Here is a 14,935-nt window from a genome sequence, read left to right on the forward strand (position 1 = left end):
AACCAGCATCTCTAAATCTCTGACCTGAGTTATGCTGACCTCCTCTCACCACCTCGACCTCCCAGGTTCTTGATCACCTTTACGCTCACAGCTTCCCTTCAGTAGATGTATGACCACACACCGTGTACCCCACCTACTCATTCTTCACTTTCCAGGTCAATTATTTCCTTCTTGAAACTATATCACAAACCTGCTAGCTTTTATTGTTGTTTTTAAAAGATGGGGTTTATTTGGGCTCATGGTTCTGGGGTCCATGATTAAGGACCACACGGGCGGCACTGCCATGGCGGGCCCGGGGGGAGGCGGAGGCCGTTCTCGTCCTCCACTCCAGCTGGTCGCACCATTGCCAGGGGGCTTGGGGGGGGGCGCAGCTCTGGGACCCAGGCACTCTGCTGACGGGCACCGGCGTCCCGATGGCGGCGGATGGAGGAGCGGAGTTTGAAGGCCACGTGTGGCGGGAAGCGCCCGGGTTCGGGATTCAGCGCCCGCCTGCGTGTGTTCCTTTCGCCGCAGGCCCCTTCGCCCTTTCCTGCCCCCCTCCAGTCTCTAAGCGTTATCTTTGGTGAGGAGTTTCAGGGGAGCACTAAGCCCTTTGCCCTAGTGCTCCCTCCGCGGGAAGTGGGACCCCTTTTCGGCGTCATTCCTGTATTTCTTAAGGAAGAACCCCCCAGTTTTGCTCTAGATGTTGATGCCCAAGAAGAACCGGATTGCCATCTATGAACTCCTTTTTAAGGAAGGGGTGATGGTTGCCAAAAAAGACGTCCACATGCCCAAACACCCCGAGCTGGCAGACAAGAACGTTCCCAACCTTCACGTCATGAAGGCCATGCAGTCTCTCAAGTCTCGAGGCTACGTGAAGGAGCAGTTTGCTTGGAGACATTTCTACTGGTACCTCACGAATGAGGGCATCCAATACCTCCGAGATTACCTGCACCTACCTCCGGAGATCGTGCCCGCCACCCTGCGCCGCAGCCGTCCCGAGACTGGCAGGCCTCGGCCCAAAGGTCCAGAGGGTGAGCGGCCTGCAAGATTCACAAGAGGGGAGGCAGACAGAGACACCTACAGAAGGAACGCTGTGCCCCCTGGAGCTGACAAGAAAGCTGAGGCTGGGGCTGGCTCCACAACGGCAACAACGGAGTTCCAGTTTAGAGGGGGTTTCGGTCGTGAACGTGAAGTTGGAGATTATGTTGTCTTGAATAAACTTTAAAGAAAAATGTGGGAAAAAAAAAAAAAAAAAAAAAAGGACCACACGGGCGATGGCTTGCTGGTAATGTGCTGAGACAATGCAGAGTACCTAGAGTGAGAGACTGGGAGCAAGCTTGAATACGTGTCTTGTATGGCCTCTTCTTCATCATAAAAAGCCATCAGGATTAAATCATGGACACTCCATTCTGATGGCCTCATCTAATTCTAGTCACCTCCCACAGGAGAAGATGGTCAGAATATTTAGGGTCTGCTTTCTCAGAATTTTTAAGTATAAAACACATTATTACAATCATCATCGTCATCATCATCATCATCTCTAAATTCCATAGTTGGATTAAGTTTTTATCCTCTTAATATCTCACAATGAGACAATGCATAAATATTGCTTTATTCATTAAATGAATGGAATATCATTGTCTAAGAAGGTTAGGCTACTTACATAATAAATTTTAATTTAATAAACAGTCAATGACTACAAATTTGTATTTTATAATATTCTTTATTACTACATTGATTACATTTACCTGTGCATTAAATCAACTACATTTAAGAATTAAATGTCAAGTAATAACACATTTAGTATTGTTTTCTATCCCAGACCACTTTGTACTAGTTAACTTCTTTTGACCTTTGGTTTGGACATGTGATAAAGCCACATGATGCAGAATCAAAGAAAGGAATGCACCAAGCTAACCAAAATAACATGTTATTTTTCTTCAGAAGCCATAAACCCCAAACAGGAAGGTGGTTATGGGCTAGATATGGCTTTTAGAACTTTCCAATGAGAAATAAAATAAGTTATAAATTATTTCAATTACACAGAGCAAATGATTAGTACTTCTCAGATAGATAGTTGGACATGAGCGATGAGTGGTTAGCAAATAGTGGTAGCCAGGCACATGATACAATGGTATTCACACGCTTACAATCAAATAAAGGTATATTGAGGTCATTCTAGGTAGAAGGGAGTCTACTTTTTTTTTTTTTTTTGAAAACTGAGAAATAAGGAATCAGCCATTCTTCCTCAGTCTTTTGTTAAAGTAGCACATACCTAACCCTGGGGAGAGGACAAGTAGAGATACTAGATCTGTGAGTTTGAATTTTTTATTTAATTCAAGCAGTGGATTCATCTTTTGAGGCTGCAGCTTTCCGTGTGTTTAGAAAATGTCATAAGGAATGAGTCACAAGATTTGATCTCATATAGGTCACCCGCTGACTGGAAAGGCAAGATGGGATACAGAGAAATCAAGCAACACACAAGGTAAAGGAACTGGCAGGGCAACACATGGCCGTCAGAAGCATGTCTGCTAGTCACGGTGCCACACACATGTAATCCCAGCACTCAGGAGTTTAAGGCCACCCCGGGATACACAGTGAGAAATGACAGCCTAGCTCGAAACACATTTTTTTCAGGGAGCAAGATGACCTCTAATATGGATTCTGGATCTTGATGAATTGTACCAAATCTGTGGTGTTGTGTCACCCCTGAGTTCAGTCTCTCCTCTGTTAGAAGCCTAACTTTTCCTCAAAAGGCTATGAGGAGACAGTCTGTACAGAGGTCCTGGCATTAGGTGAGGTACAAGGTAAGTAACATTAACACTTGTGAGCCCATGGACCCGTCTATCTGGAGAGGAGGAAAATAGTTTAAGCCTAGGACTTTGAGACTAGCCTGGGAACATGGTAAGATCCTGTCTCTTAAAGAAAATGATAATAAATATTGTTAAGATTACTTTAGTCTCTTGTAAATTATAGGTGACTGTATATAAGAATAAAAACAAAGGCTTTTGCCTTTTTTGAAAAATATTAGAACCAGTGTATTACTCGCCCTGATTCTTAGTCTGTTGGGAATGATAACCAGCATCTTGTGTCTAGCTTCACCTCCTAACCTGTAGCTACCATGTGTGAATACATCTCCATCCACATTGGCCAGGCTGGCTCCCCGATTGGCAATGCCTTCTGGGATTGCTACTGCCTAGAACATGGTGTCTAACTGAATGACCAGATGTCAAAAAATAAGACCACTAGGAAGAGAGGACTTTTCAGCACCTTGTTCGGTGAGGTGAGCACTGGGAAGCCTGTGCCCAGAGCAGTGTTATGGAGCTAAGAACAGTGGTCATCCGCACAGATCAGCTCATCACAGGGAAGCAAGATGCTTCTAACGACTATGCCCCAGGCACTGTGCTGCTGACAAGGAGATTGGTGCCCCAGTGACCATCCTAGAGATGACATCATTGATGAGATCATCGGTTGAATTCATAAACTAAATGGCCAGTGCAGAGGTCTTCGGGACCTTTTTAGTTTTCTAGAGCTCTGATGGGGGAACTGACTCTGGGTTCATATCTCTACTTGTAAAATGTCTCTCTCTTGGTTACATCAAAAAGCCCAAGTTGACGGTCCCTGTTTATCCAGTTCCACAGTCATGTATGAGTCCCACAACTCCTATCTCACTGCCACACCGTCCTGGAGCACTGTCTGTGTCTTGATGGTGGACAATGAGGCCATCTAGAATCTTTGTCATAGACACCTCAATCTTGAATGTCTGAACTACACTAACCTTAACTGTCCTTTTAACTAGATTATGTCATTCGCCATTACTTCTTCCTGAATGCTGATCTCAAGAATTTCTAGGCCAACCTATTGGCCTATCCCCACATCCCAAGCACAGACGTCCCTGTCACCTCTGTTTAAAAAGCTGACCATGAGCAGTTTCCTGCAAGAAAGTTACAAGTACTTACTTTGAGACAACCAACCAGATGAGCCTTAACCCTCACTGTGGTAAATGCATGACTAGCTGCCTATTGTACCACGATGATGCGGTTCCCAAAGATATCGCTGTTTCTATCGCTGCCATCAAGACCAAATACATCACCCATGTTGTGTACTTGTGACTCACCGGCTTCTGTGTTGACATTAATTACGAGCCTTCTATTGTAGCAGAGGGCTGGCCAACATACAGCGAGCTGTGTGCACGCCGAGCAACGCCGTGGTCATTGCTGAGGCCTGGGCTTGCCTACAGCACAGATTTAAACTGATATAGGTGAGAAATGCCTTTGCTCACTAGTATGTGGGTGAAAGGATGGAGAACGGGAAGTTCCTGAGGCCCATGAGAACACAACTGGCCTAGAGAAGGGCTAGGAGAATGAGGAAGAAATGCATATGGGTTCTGCTGACGGGGGAGGAGGGGAGGAGAAAGACAATCTTCATTAAGCTTCCTTTCAGCCCTGCAGGCCGCATTTCCAGAACGGGAGCTGTCTGTCGGCTGGCAGACACCAGTGATTTGCCATTGGATTGTCTTCACTCGGCAGTGGCCGTTCCCGCCTTTTCCGAGTGTACCTGTAACCTGTTCCATGATGCCTCAAAGTAAACACTTTGAGAAAGAAACGTCTAAATGACCTTAACTCACATAACCACAGCACAACTGTGCTTTTAGGTATGAAGAACGCTGAACGGTTAGCAACATAACTGGGAGAAATCACACTGCGACTTTTTTTCTTTTTGGACAGAAGTTTGTCATTTTGAGATGACGTTTTTCTGGAGTTACGCAGCTCTTTTCTTCCGAGTTACTTCCATTTCCATCGGAAGTATTCGTTGGCGAGAGATCCCATCTGTGATTGCACGGGGTTTTATATGAAAATGCAATTAATTAACAAAAAATATTATCTGTAAGGAATACCAAGAATCACATGCATTGTCTGACTTTCAACAAACGTGGTAGAAATACATAAAGATTCTGTGCCCTTTTGCCTGAGACCCTCTCCTTCCTCATGGTTTTAGCTACTTCCTGTTTTCTAATGACTCTGAATCCGCATCTGGCCCCTAACTTCCCTTCTGTGTCTCAGACTCTGTTCAAGTGATGACCAGACAGCATGTCCAGGCCCTCCCTTGCCTCAATGCTACCCAAGGAACTCAGCGATTTACTTAAGCAGTATTTTCGCCCTTCTCCCCATCAATCCTTCCATTTTTTAAGTTTTCACCTCCTACATTTTTCTGACCCACCCTTCCTCTGTACTGGTGTAACCAATGATCCTAGCTTTGGATCTCACTTATGATTGAAAATCTGTTGAACTGGCCTGTTCTGGCTCTGTGTCAGAGGCTCCACACTGTAGGGAGAAGCATCCGTCTAAAGATTAAGCTGACCTACTCTAACTCCTTCACTTAAACTCCCTTATTGTTAGGGGAGGAAACAAAGCTCTCAGCACAGCTCACCAGGAGCCTTCTGGAGAGGCCCCTTCCCATCTTTCCTAGTGCAGCCATTCATTAACTGTATTATTCTTTGAACTAATTTTTACTGAGCATCTAGCACAGAGTAGACACTGTTTTAGAGACTGGGAAAGGTACAAGAAAAACGGGTGAGGTTTTTGCCCTTCGTCGGCATGCATTGCACTAAGACACATCAGAAAGAATGAACAAAGAGGGAGGCCTGTGATATCAGGTACTAAGAGGCAATATAAGAAACAATGAACCAAGAAAAGGGGATGGACTTGGGTGGAAATCACTGATTCCTGTGGGATAGAGAAGGCCTCTGCAAGGAAAAGACTTGGGCAAATTTTAATCAAGCTAAGCAGCGAACAGTTTAAACGATGCAAAGAGAAATGGCTCTGGAAGAAGAGCAGCGCCTACCTCCCGAGTTTGAGAAGCCTGAGACGAATACAGGTGAGCTGGTTTGCCAAGAGGAGGCATGAGATTTCCCTCAAGGCCACAGTAACTCATCCCAAACTAGATGGAGAGAGATGAGACCAAAAGTGTGTAGGATTCATTGTGAGAATCTAACTTCCCAGTGGAGGAGCCAAGTGTCAATCCCAGTAAATCTACTCTCTGTGGGCTTTAATAAGGTCAATTCAGTTGAGAGTCCCTTGCCACAACTGGACCAGTCTGCTTTCATTCGCAGTCTCTCTAAGCGTTTCCCACCTCTCCTGCTTTGGTGAGAAACCTCTCTGTCAGTGGGTGATGCCTTTTCTTGACAGGATGTAGAAATCACTGACCCCTGGGAGCCAGCCTAGGCTAACCCTCCACAGCTTTCAAAACCAGAAAATTGATTTAAATGTTTTAAACATTAAAGATCTTTAAGATACTTTAATAACATTCTCTCAAAACAGTTTCAAAATCAGTATTACATGTTAAATATTCTAAGCCTTGAATTTTATAAACTTTTGCATGGTATTATCATAGATAAAATGGTAAAGGTAGTCTTTACTTAGTACTAAGTACTAAGTACTTAGTACTTAGTTGGGATTGCAATTGATGGAGTTCTACATCAAGGGAGTGTCGATTACTGATTTTGAAAAAAAATAAAAGGCTGATTTGAAAAACTGTAGCCCTGTCTGAGGCAATGGTTTTGGGGGGATGGGGTGTTTGCTTGCTTGCTTGTTTTATATTTTTGTTTTCTTTCTTTCCTTTTAAAAGATTTATGTGTTTTATGTATGTGAGTGCACTGCTGCTGTCTTCAGACACACCAGAAGAGAGCATCAGATCCCATTACAGATGGTTGTGAGCCACCATGTGGTTCCTAGGAAATGAACTCACGACCTCTTGAAGAGCAGCCACTCTCTTAACCACTGAGTCATCTCTCCAGCCCTTTCTTCTTTCTGATACGGAAGAAAATACTGTACAAACAGATTACATGTAATTGATTAGCACAAACAACAGAAACTCACAGCCTGGTGTGCCAGCAGATCACTCAGGAAAAAGTCGAAACAATTACTGAGAGAAATACTATGAGGTTCTAAATTTAGGCTCGTGACGGGAAAATGCCGGGCTATAAAACAATTCTGCTTTAATAGCTTACAGTACAAAATGAGTTGTGACAAAGGTGTGGTTGCTTTGGGGCCACATTAGGTTTCCTTAGAATCAGCCGGGGCAGAACCAGAGCAGTGGCATAGGGAACTGCAGCACTTGGCAGTGAGAGGATCCTGCGGAGCATTCTATGCTGGAGAGGACGATAGGAGAGCAGGACCACATCCCGGAAGAAGCGAGCAGAGGTTGGGAGGGGCTCCGTGGCGTCTTGTGAGGAAAGGCTTGGTTTTCCCATTCTTGCACACTGCCCTACAGCACACAAACCGAACCTCAGAGGGTAGGGCTGAGGCAGGGCAGGAAAGTGCACTGGGCTCTGGTGGAAGATAAGAAAGGCCCACAGGCATTGGAGAGATGACTCCATGATGCTCTCGATGCTGGCATGAGGCCTTGATCCCTTGCACCCTGTAAAACAGCAGTTCTAAACTTTCCTAACGCTGCAACACTTTAATACAGTTCCTCATGTTGTGGTGACCCCAATCACAAAATCATTTCCTTTACTACTTCATAACTGTAATTTTGCTACTATTAGGAGTCATAATATGAATATCTGATATGCAGGATATCTAATATATAACCCCTGTGAAAGGGTTGTTTGACCCCGATAGAGTCGTGACCCCACAGGTTGAAAACTGCTGCTATAGAAAAGTAGGTTTGCAACCCACCCACAAAACTTCTAACCCAAAATTTATCCTGTCAACAATATATGCAGGAAGAGGGGAGGGAGCAGAGACAGAGGGAATGGCCAACCAATAACCAGCCCAACTTGAGACCCATCCCATGGGCAAGCGCCAATCCCTAACACTATTAATAATACTCTGTTATGCTTGCAGACAGGAGCCAGCTGTTCTCTGAGAGGCTTCACCCAACAGCTGACTAAGACAGATACAGACACCCAGAGCTGAACAGTGGATAGAGCTTGGGGACTCTTTATGGAAGAACAGGAGGAAGGATTGTGGGCCCTGAAGGGGATAGGAACTCCACGGGAAGACCAACAGAGTCTGGTCCAACTAACCTGGACCCTTGGGGCTCTCAGAGTCTGAACCACCAACCAAAGACCTAGGCCTCCCCACTCATATGAGGTAGATGTGTGGCTTGACATTCATGGGCCCTGAACAATTGAAACGGGGGCTATCCCAAAAGCTGTTGCCTGGGCACAGGATATGTTATAGCTAGGCTGCCTTGTCTTGCCTCAGTGGGAAAGAAAGCACCTAGCCTCACAGAGACTTAAAGTGCCAGGATGGAGGAGATACCCAGGGGGACTCACATGCTCAGAGGAGAATGGAGGGTATCGGGGAAGGGTTGTGGGAAGGGGTGACTGGAAGGGGCACTGAGCAGGATGTAAAGTGAGTAAATTAAAAAAAAAATAAATTAAAAATAAATGGTTAGTGAGCATCCGTAACCCTGACTTAGGTTGGGGTGGGGTCAGGCAGAGACAGAAGGCCCCTGAAGCTCACCGGGCAGATAGTCGTACCAAATTGGTGAGCTTCAAGTTCAGTAAGAGATCCTATGTCAGAAATAGATGGAGAGTGACTGTCAAAGACAAATGGCATTGACCTCTGATTTCCACATGCATGTATACATGATCCTATGTATACGCACACCCACACACACATACACAAATACACACACAAACACACACATAAATACACACACATGCTTCCTGGTTGCTGCCGCCACAGAGAGCTCATAGGCAGCACCCCGCGAGCAAACTTGAGCCTCGGAACCATAGGTAAGACCAACTTTTCTGCTGCAAGAGACCTGCCTGGTAAACTCGGGACACACAGAGGCAGAATTCCTCTAGGACCAGGCACTTCCTGTGTTTACCGGGAGTCCCACACCTGCGGATCCCGGCCCGCAGCAGCTCTCTGCTCCCAGACCCCGTGGGACAGAGACTTCAACGCCTGGTCAGGTGGGCACTCCTGAGGCTGCAGAGCGGAGGAGACCACCAACACTGCCCACCCCTGCCCACATCCCTGGCCCAAGAGGAAAAAGTATATGGCCTCTGGGTTCCCGTAGAGGAGGGCCCAGGAGCGGCAGGACCCCTGCCTGAGACACGGCCGGGACCTGAAGGAACAGACCGGATAAACAGTTCTCTGCACCCAAATCCCGTGGGAGGGAGAGCTAAACCTTCAGAGAGGCAGACACGCCTGGGAAACCAGAAGAGACTACACTCTGCACACATCTCTGACGCCAGAGGAAAACACCAAACGCCATCTGGAACCCTGGTGCACTGAAGCTCCCGGAAACGGCGGCGCAGATCTTCCTGGTTGCTGCCGCCACAGAGAGCTCGTGGGCAGCACCCCGCGAGCGAACTTGAGCCTCAGGACCACAGGTAAGACCAACTTTTCTGCTGCAAGTGACCTGCCTGGTGAACTCAAGACACAAGGCCCACAGGAACAGCTGAAGACCTGTAGAGAGGAAAAACTACACGCCCGAAAGCAGAACACTCTGTCCCCATAACTGGCTGAAAGAAAACAGGAAAACAGGCCTACAGCACTCCTGACACACAGGCTTATAGGACAGTCTAGCCACTGTCAGAAATAGCAGAACAAAGTAACACTAGAGATAATCTGATGGCGAGAGGCAAGCGCAGGAACCCAAGCAACAGAAACCAAGACTACATGGCACCATCGGAGCCCAATTCTCCCATCAAAAAAACATGGAATATCCAAACACACCAGAAAAGCAAGATATAGTTTCAAAATCACATTTGATCATGATGCTGGAGGACTTCAAGAAAGACGTGAAGAACTCCCTTAGAGAAACACAGGAAAACATTAATAAACAAGTAGAAGCCTACAGAGAGGAATCGCAAAAATGCCTGAAAGAATTCCAGGAAAACATAAATAAACAAGTAGAAGCCCATAGAGAGGAGACACAAAAATCCCTGAAAGAATTCCAGGAAAACACAATCAAACAGTTGAAGGAATTAAAAATGGAAATAGAAGCAATCAAGAAAGAACACATGGAAACAACGCTGGATATAGAAAACCAAAAGAAGAGACAAGGAGCTGTAGATACAAGCTTCACCAACAGAATACAAGAGATGGAAGAGAGAATCTCAGGAGCAGAAGATTCCATAGAAATCATTGACTCAACTGTCAAAGATAATGTAAAGCGGAAAAAGCTACTGGTCCAAAACATACAGGAAATCCAGGACTCAATGAGAAGATCAAACCTAAGGATAATAGGTATAGAAGAGAGTGAAGACTCCCAGCTCAAAGGACCAGTAAATATCTTCAACAAAATCATAGAAGAAAACTACCCTAAACTAAAAAAAGAGATACCCATAGGCATACAAGAAGCCTACAGAACTCCAAATAGATTGGACCAGAAAAGAAACACCTCCCATCACATAATAGTCAAAACACCAAACGCACAAAATAAAGAAAGAATATTAAAAGCAGTAAGGGAAAAAGGTCAAGTAACATATAAAGGTAGACCTATCAGAATCACACCAGACTTTTCGCCAGAAACTATGAAGGCCAGAAGATCCTGGACTGATGTCATACAGACCCTAAGAGAACACAAATGCCAGCCCAGGTTACTGTATCCTGCAAAACTCTCAATTAACATTGATGGAGAAACCAAGATATTCCATGACAAAACCAAATTTATACAATATCTTTCTACAAATCCAGCACTACAAAGGATAATAAATGGTAAAGCCCAACATAAGGAGGCAAGCTATACCCTAGAAGAAGCAAGAAACTAATCGTCTTGGCAACAAAACAAAGAGAAGAAAAGCACACAAACATAACCTCACATCCAAATATGAATATAACAGGAAGCAATAATCACTATTCCTTAATATCTCTCAACATCAATGGCCTCAACTCCCCAATAAAAAGACATAGATTAACAAACTGGATACGCAACAAGGACCCTGCATTCTGCTGCCTACAGGAAACACACCTCAGAGACAAAGACAGACACTACCTCAGAGTGAAAGGCTGGAAAACAACTTTCCAAGCAAATGGTCAGAAGAAGCAAGCTGGAGTAGCCATTCAAATACCAAATAAAATCAATTTTCAACTAAAAGTCATCAAAAAAGATAAGGAAGGACACTTCATATTCATCAAAGAAAAAATCCACCAAGATGAACTCTCAATCCTAAATATCTATGCCCCAAATACAAGGGCACCTACATACGTAAAAGAAACCTTACTAAAGCTCAAAACACACATTGCACCTCACACAATAATAGTAGAGATTTCAACACCCCACTCTCATGAATGGACAGATCATGGAAACAGAAATTAAACAGAGACATAGACAGACTAAGAGAAGTCATGAGCCAAATGGACTTAATGGATATTTATAGAACATTCTATCCTAAAGCAAAAGGATATACCTTCTTCTCAGCTCCTCATGGTACTTTCTCCAAAATTGACCATATAATTGGTCAAAAAACGGGCCTCAACAGGTACAGAAAGATAGAAATAATCCCATACATGCTATCGGACCACCACGGCCAAAAACTGGTCTTCAATAACAATAAGGGAAGAATGCCCACATATACGTGGAAATTGAACAATGCTCTACTCAATGATAACCTGGTCAAGGAAGAAATAAAGAAAGAAATTAAAAACTTTTTAGAATTTAATGAAAATGAAGGTACAACATACCCAAACTTATGGGACACAATGAAAGCTGTGATAAGAGGAAAACTCATAGCGCTGAGTGCCTGCAGAAAGAGACAGGAGAGAGCATATGTCAGCAGCTTGACAGCACACCTAAAATCTCTAGAACAAAAAGAAGCAAATACACCCAGGAGGAGTAGAAGGCAGGAAATAATCAAACTCAGAGCTGAAATCAACCAAGTAGAAACAAAAAGGACCATAGAAAGAATCAACAGAACCAAAAGTTGGTTCTTTGAGAAAATCAACAAGATAGATAAACCCTTAGCCAGACTAACGAGAGGACACAGAGAGTGTGTCCAAATTAACAAAATCATAAATGAAAAGGGAGACATAACTACAGATTCAGAGGAAATTCAAAAAATCATCAGATCTTACTATAAAAGCCTATATTCAACAAAACTTGAAAATCTGCAGGAAATGGACAATTTCCTAGACAGATACCAGGTACCGAAGTTAAATCAGGAACAGATAAACCAGTTAAACAACCCCATAACTCCTAAGGAAATAGAAGCAGTCATTAAAGGTCTCCCAACCAAAAAGAGCCCAGACGGGTTTAGTGCAGAATTCTATCAGACCTTCATAGAAGACCTCATACCAATATTAGCCAAACTATTCCACAAAATTGAAACAGATGGATCACTACCGAATACCTTCTACGAAGCCACAATTACTCTTATACCTAAACCACACAAAGACCCAACAAAGAAAGAGAACTTCAGACCAATTTCCCTTATGAATATCGACGCAAAAATACTCAATAAAATTCTGGCAAACCGAATCCAAGAGCACATCAAAACAATCATCCACCATGATCAAGTAGGCTTCATCCCAGGCATGCAGGGATGGTTTAATATACGGAAAACCATCAACGTGATCCATTATATAAACAAACTGAAAGGTCAAAACCACATGATCATTTCATTAGATGCCGAGAAAGCATTTGACAAAATTCAACACCCCTTCATGATAAAAGTCCTGGAAAGAATAGGAATTCAAGGCCCATACCTAAACATAGTAAAAGCCATATACAGCAAACCAGTTGCTAACATTAAACTAAATGGAGAGAAACTTGAAGCAATCCCACTAAAATCAGGGACTAGACAAGGCTGCCCACTCTCTCCCTACTTATTCAATATAATTCTTGAAGTTCTAGCCAGAGCAATCAGACAACAAAAGGAGGTCAAGGGGATACAGATCAGAAAAGAAGAAGTCAAAATATCACTATTTGCAGATGATATGATAGTATATTTAAGTGATCCCAAAAGTTCCACCAGAGAACTACTAACACTGATAAACAACTTCAGCAAAGTGGCTGGGTATAAAATTAACTCAAATAAATCAGTAGCCTTCCTCTACACAAAAGAGAAACAAGCCAAGAGAGAAATTAGGGAAACGACACCCTTCATAATAGACCCAAATAATATAAAGTACCTTGGTGTGACTTTAACCAAGCAAGTAAAAGATCTGTACAATAAGAACTTCAAGACACTGAAGAAAGAAATTGAAGAAGACCTTAGAAGATGGAAAGATCTCCCATGCTCATGGATTGGCAGGATCAATATAGTAAAAATGGCCATTTTACCAAAAGCGATCTACACATTCAATGCAATCCCCATCAAAATACCAATCCAATTCTTCAAAGAGTTAGACAGATCAATTTGCAAATTCATCTGGAATAACAAAAAACCCAGAATAGCTAAAACTATCCTCAATAATAAAAGGACTTCAGGGGGAATCACTCTCCCTGAACTCAAGCAGTATTACAGAGCAATAGTGATAAAAACTGCATGGTATTGGTACAGAGACAGACAGATAGACCAATAGAATAGAATTGAAGACCCAGAAATGAACCCACACACCTATGGTCACTTGATTTTTGACAAAGGAGCCAAAACCGTGCAATGGAAAAAAGATAGCATTTTCAGCAAATGGTGCTGGTTCAACTGGAGGTCAATATGTAGAAGAATGCAGATCGATCCATGCTTATCACCCTGTACAAAGCTTAAGTCCAAGTGGATCAAGACCTCCACATCAAACCAGACACACTCAAACTAATAGAAGAAAAACTAGGGAAGCATCTGGAACACATGGGCACTGGAAAAAATTTCCTGAACAAAACACCAATGGCTTATGCTCTAAGATCAAGAATCGACAAATGGGATCTCATAAAACTGCAAAGCTTCTGTAAGGCAAAGGACACTGTGGTTAGGACAAAACGGCAACCAACAGATTGGGAAAAGATCTTTACCAATCCTACAACAGATAGAGGCCTTATATCCAAAATATACAAAGAACTCAAGAAGTTAGACCGCAGGGAGACAAATAACCCTATTTAAAAATGGGGTTCAGAGCTAAACAAAGAATTCACAGCTGAGGAATGCCGAATGGCTGAGAAACACCTAAAGAAATGTTCAACATCTTTAGTCATAAGGGAAATGCAAATCAAAACAACCCTGAGATTTCACCTCACACCAGTCAGAATGGCTAAGATCAAAAACTCAGGTGACAGCAAATGCTGGCAAGGATGGGGAGAAAGAGGAACACTCCTCCAGTGTTGGTGGGGTTGCAGACTGGTACAACCATTCTGGAAATCAGTCTGGAGGTTCCTCAGAAAATTGGACATTGAACTGCCTGAGGATCCAGCTATACCTCTCTTGGGCATATACCCAAAAGATGCCCCAACATATAAAAAAGACACGTGCTCCACTATGTTCATCGCAGCCTTATTTATAATAGCCAGAAGCTGGAAAGAACCCAGATGCCCTTCAACAGAGGAATGGATACAGAAAATGTGGTACATCTACACAATGGAATATTACTCAGCTATCAAAAACAATGACTTTATGAAATTCGTAGGCAAATGGTTGGAACTGGAAAATATCATCCTGAGTGAGCTAACCCAATCACAGAAAGACATACATGGTATGCACTCATTGATAAGTGGCTATTAGCCAAATGCTTGAATTACCCTAGACACCTAGAACAAATGAAACTCAAGACAGATGATCAAAATGTGAATGCTTCACTCCTTCTTTAAAAGGGGAACAAGAATACCCTTGGCAGGGAATACAGAGGCAAAGATTAAAACAGAGACTGAAGGAACACCCATTCAGAGCCTGCCCCATATGTGGCCCATACATATACAGCCACCCAATTAGACAAGATGGATGAAGCAAAGAAGTGCAGACCAACAGGAGCCGGATGTAGATCTCTCCTGAGAGACACAGCCAGAATACAGCAAACACAGAGGCGAATGCCAGCAGCAAACCACTGAACTGAGAATAGGACCCCCG

The 14,935-nt window shown here is 43.5% G+C and overlaps 1 protein-coding gene across 1 annotated transcript in view; it reads left to right on the top strand.

The window, feature by feature from the left end:
* Nucleotides 1-357: 357 nt before the first annotated feature.
* Rps10l6 (ribosomal protein S10-like 6) overlaps nt 358-14,935 on the top strand; it is a 489,065-nt gene continuing 474,487 nt past the window's right edge. Inside the window, exon 1 of the mRNA XM_039094067.2 lies at nt 358-1,215. Within this exon, the coding sequence (XP_038949995.1) occupies nt 683-1,207 (525 nt within the window). The 5' untranslated portion in view covers nt 358-682 and the 3' untranslated portion in view covers nt 1,208-1,215. The remainder of the gene's footprint in view (nt 1,216-14,935) is intronic.

This window comes from Rattus norvegicus, chromosome 15, assembly GCF_036323735.1.
Source record: "Rattus norvegicus strain BN/NHsdMcwi chromosome 15, GRCr8, whole genome shotgun sequence".
NCBI lineage: Eukaryota > Metazoa > Chordata > Mammalia > Rodentia > Muridae > Rattus > Rattus norvegicus.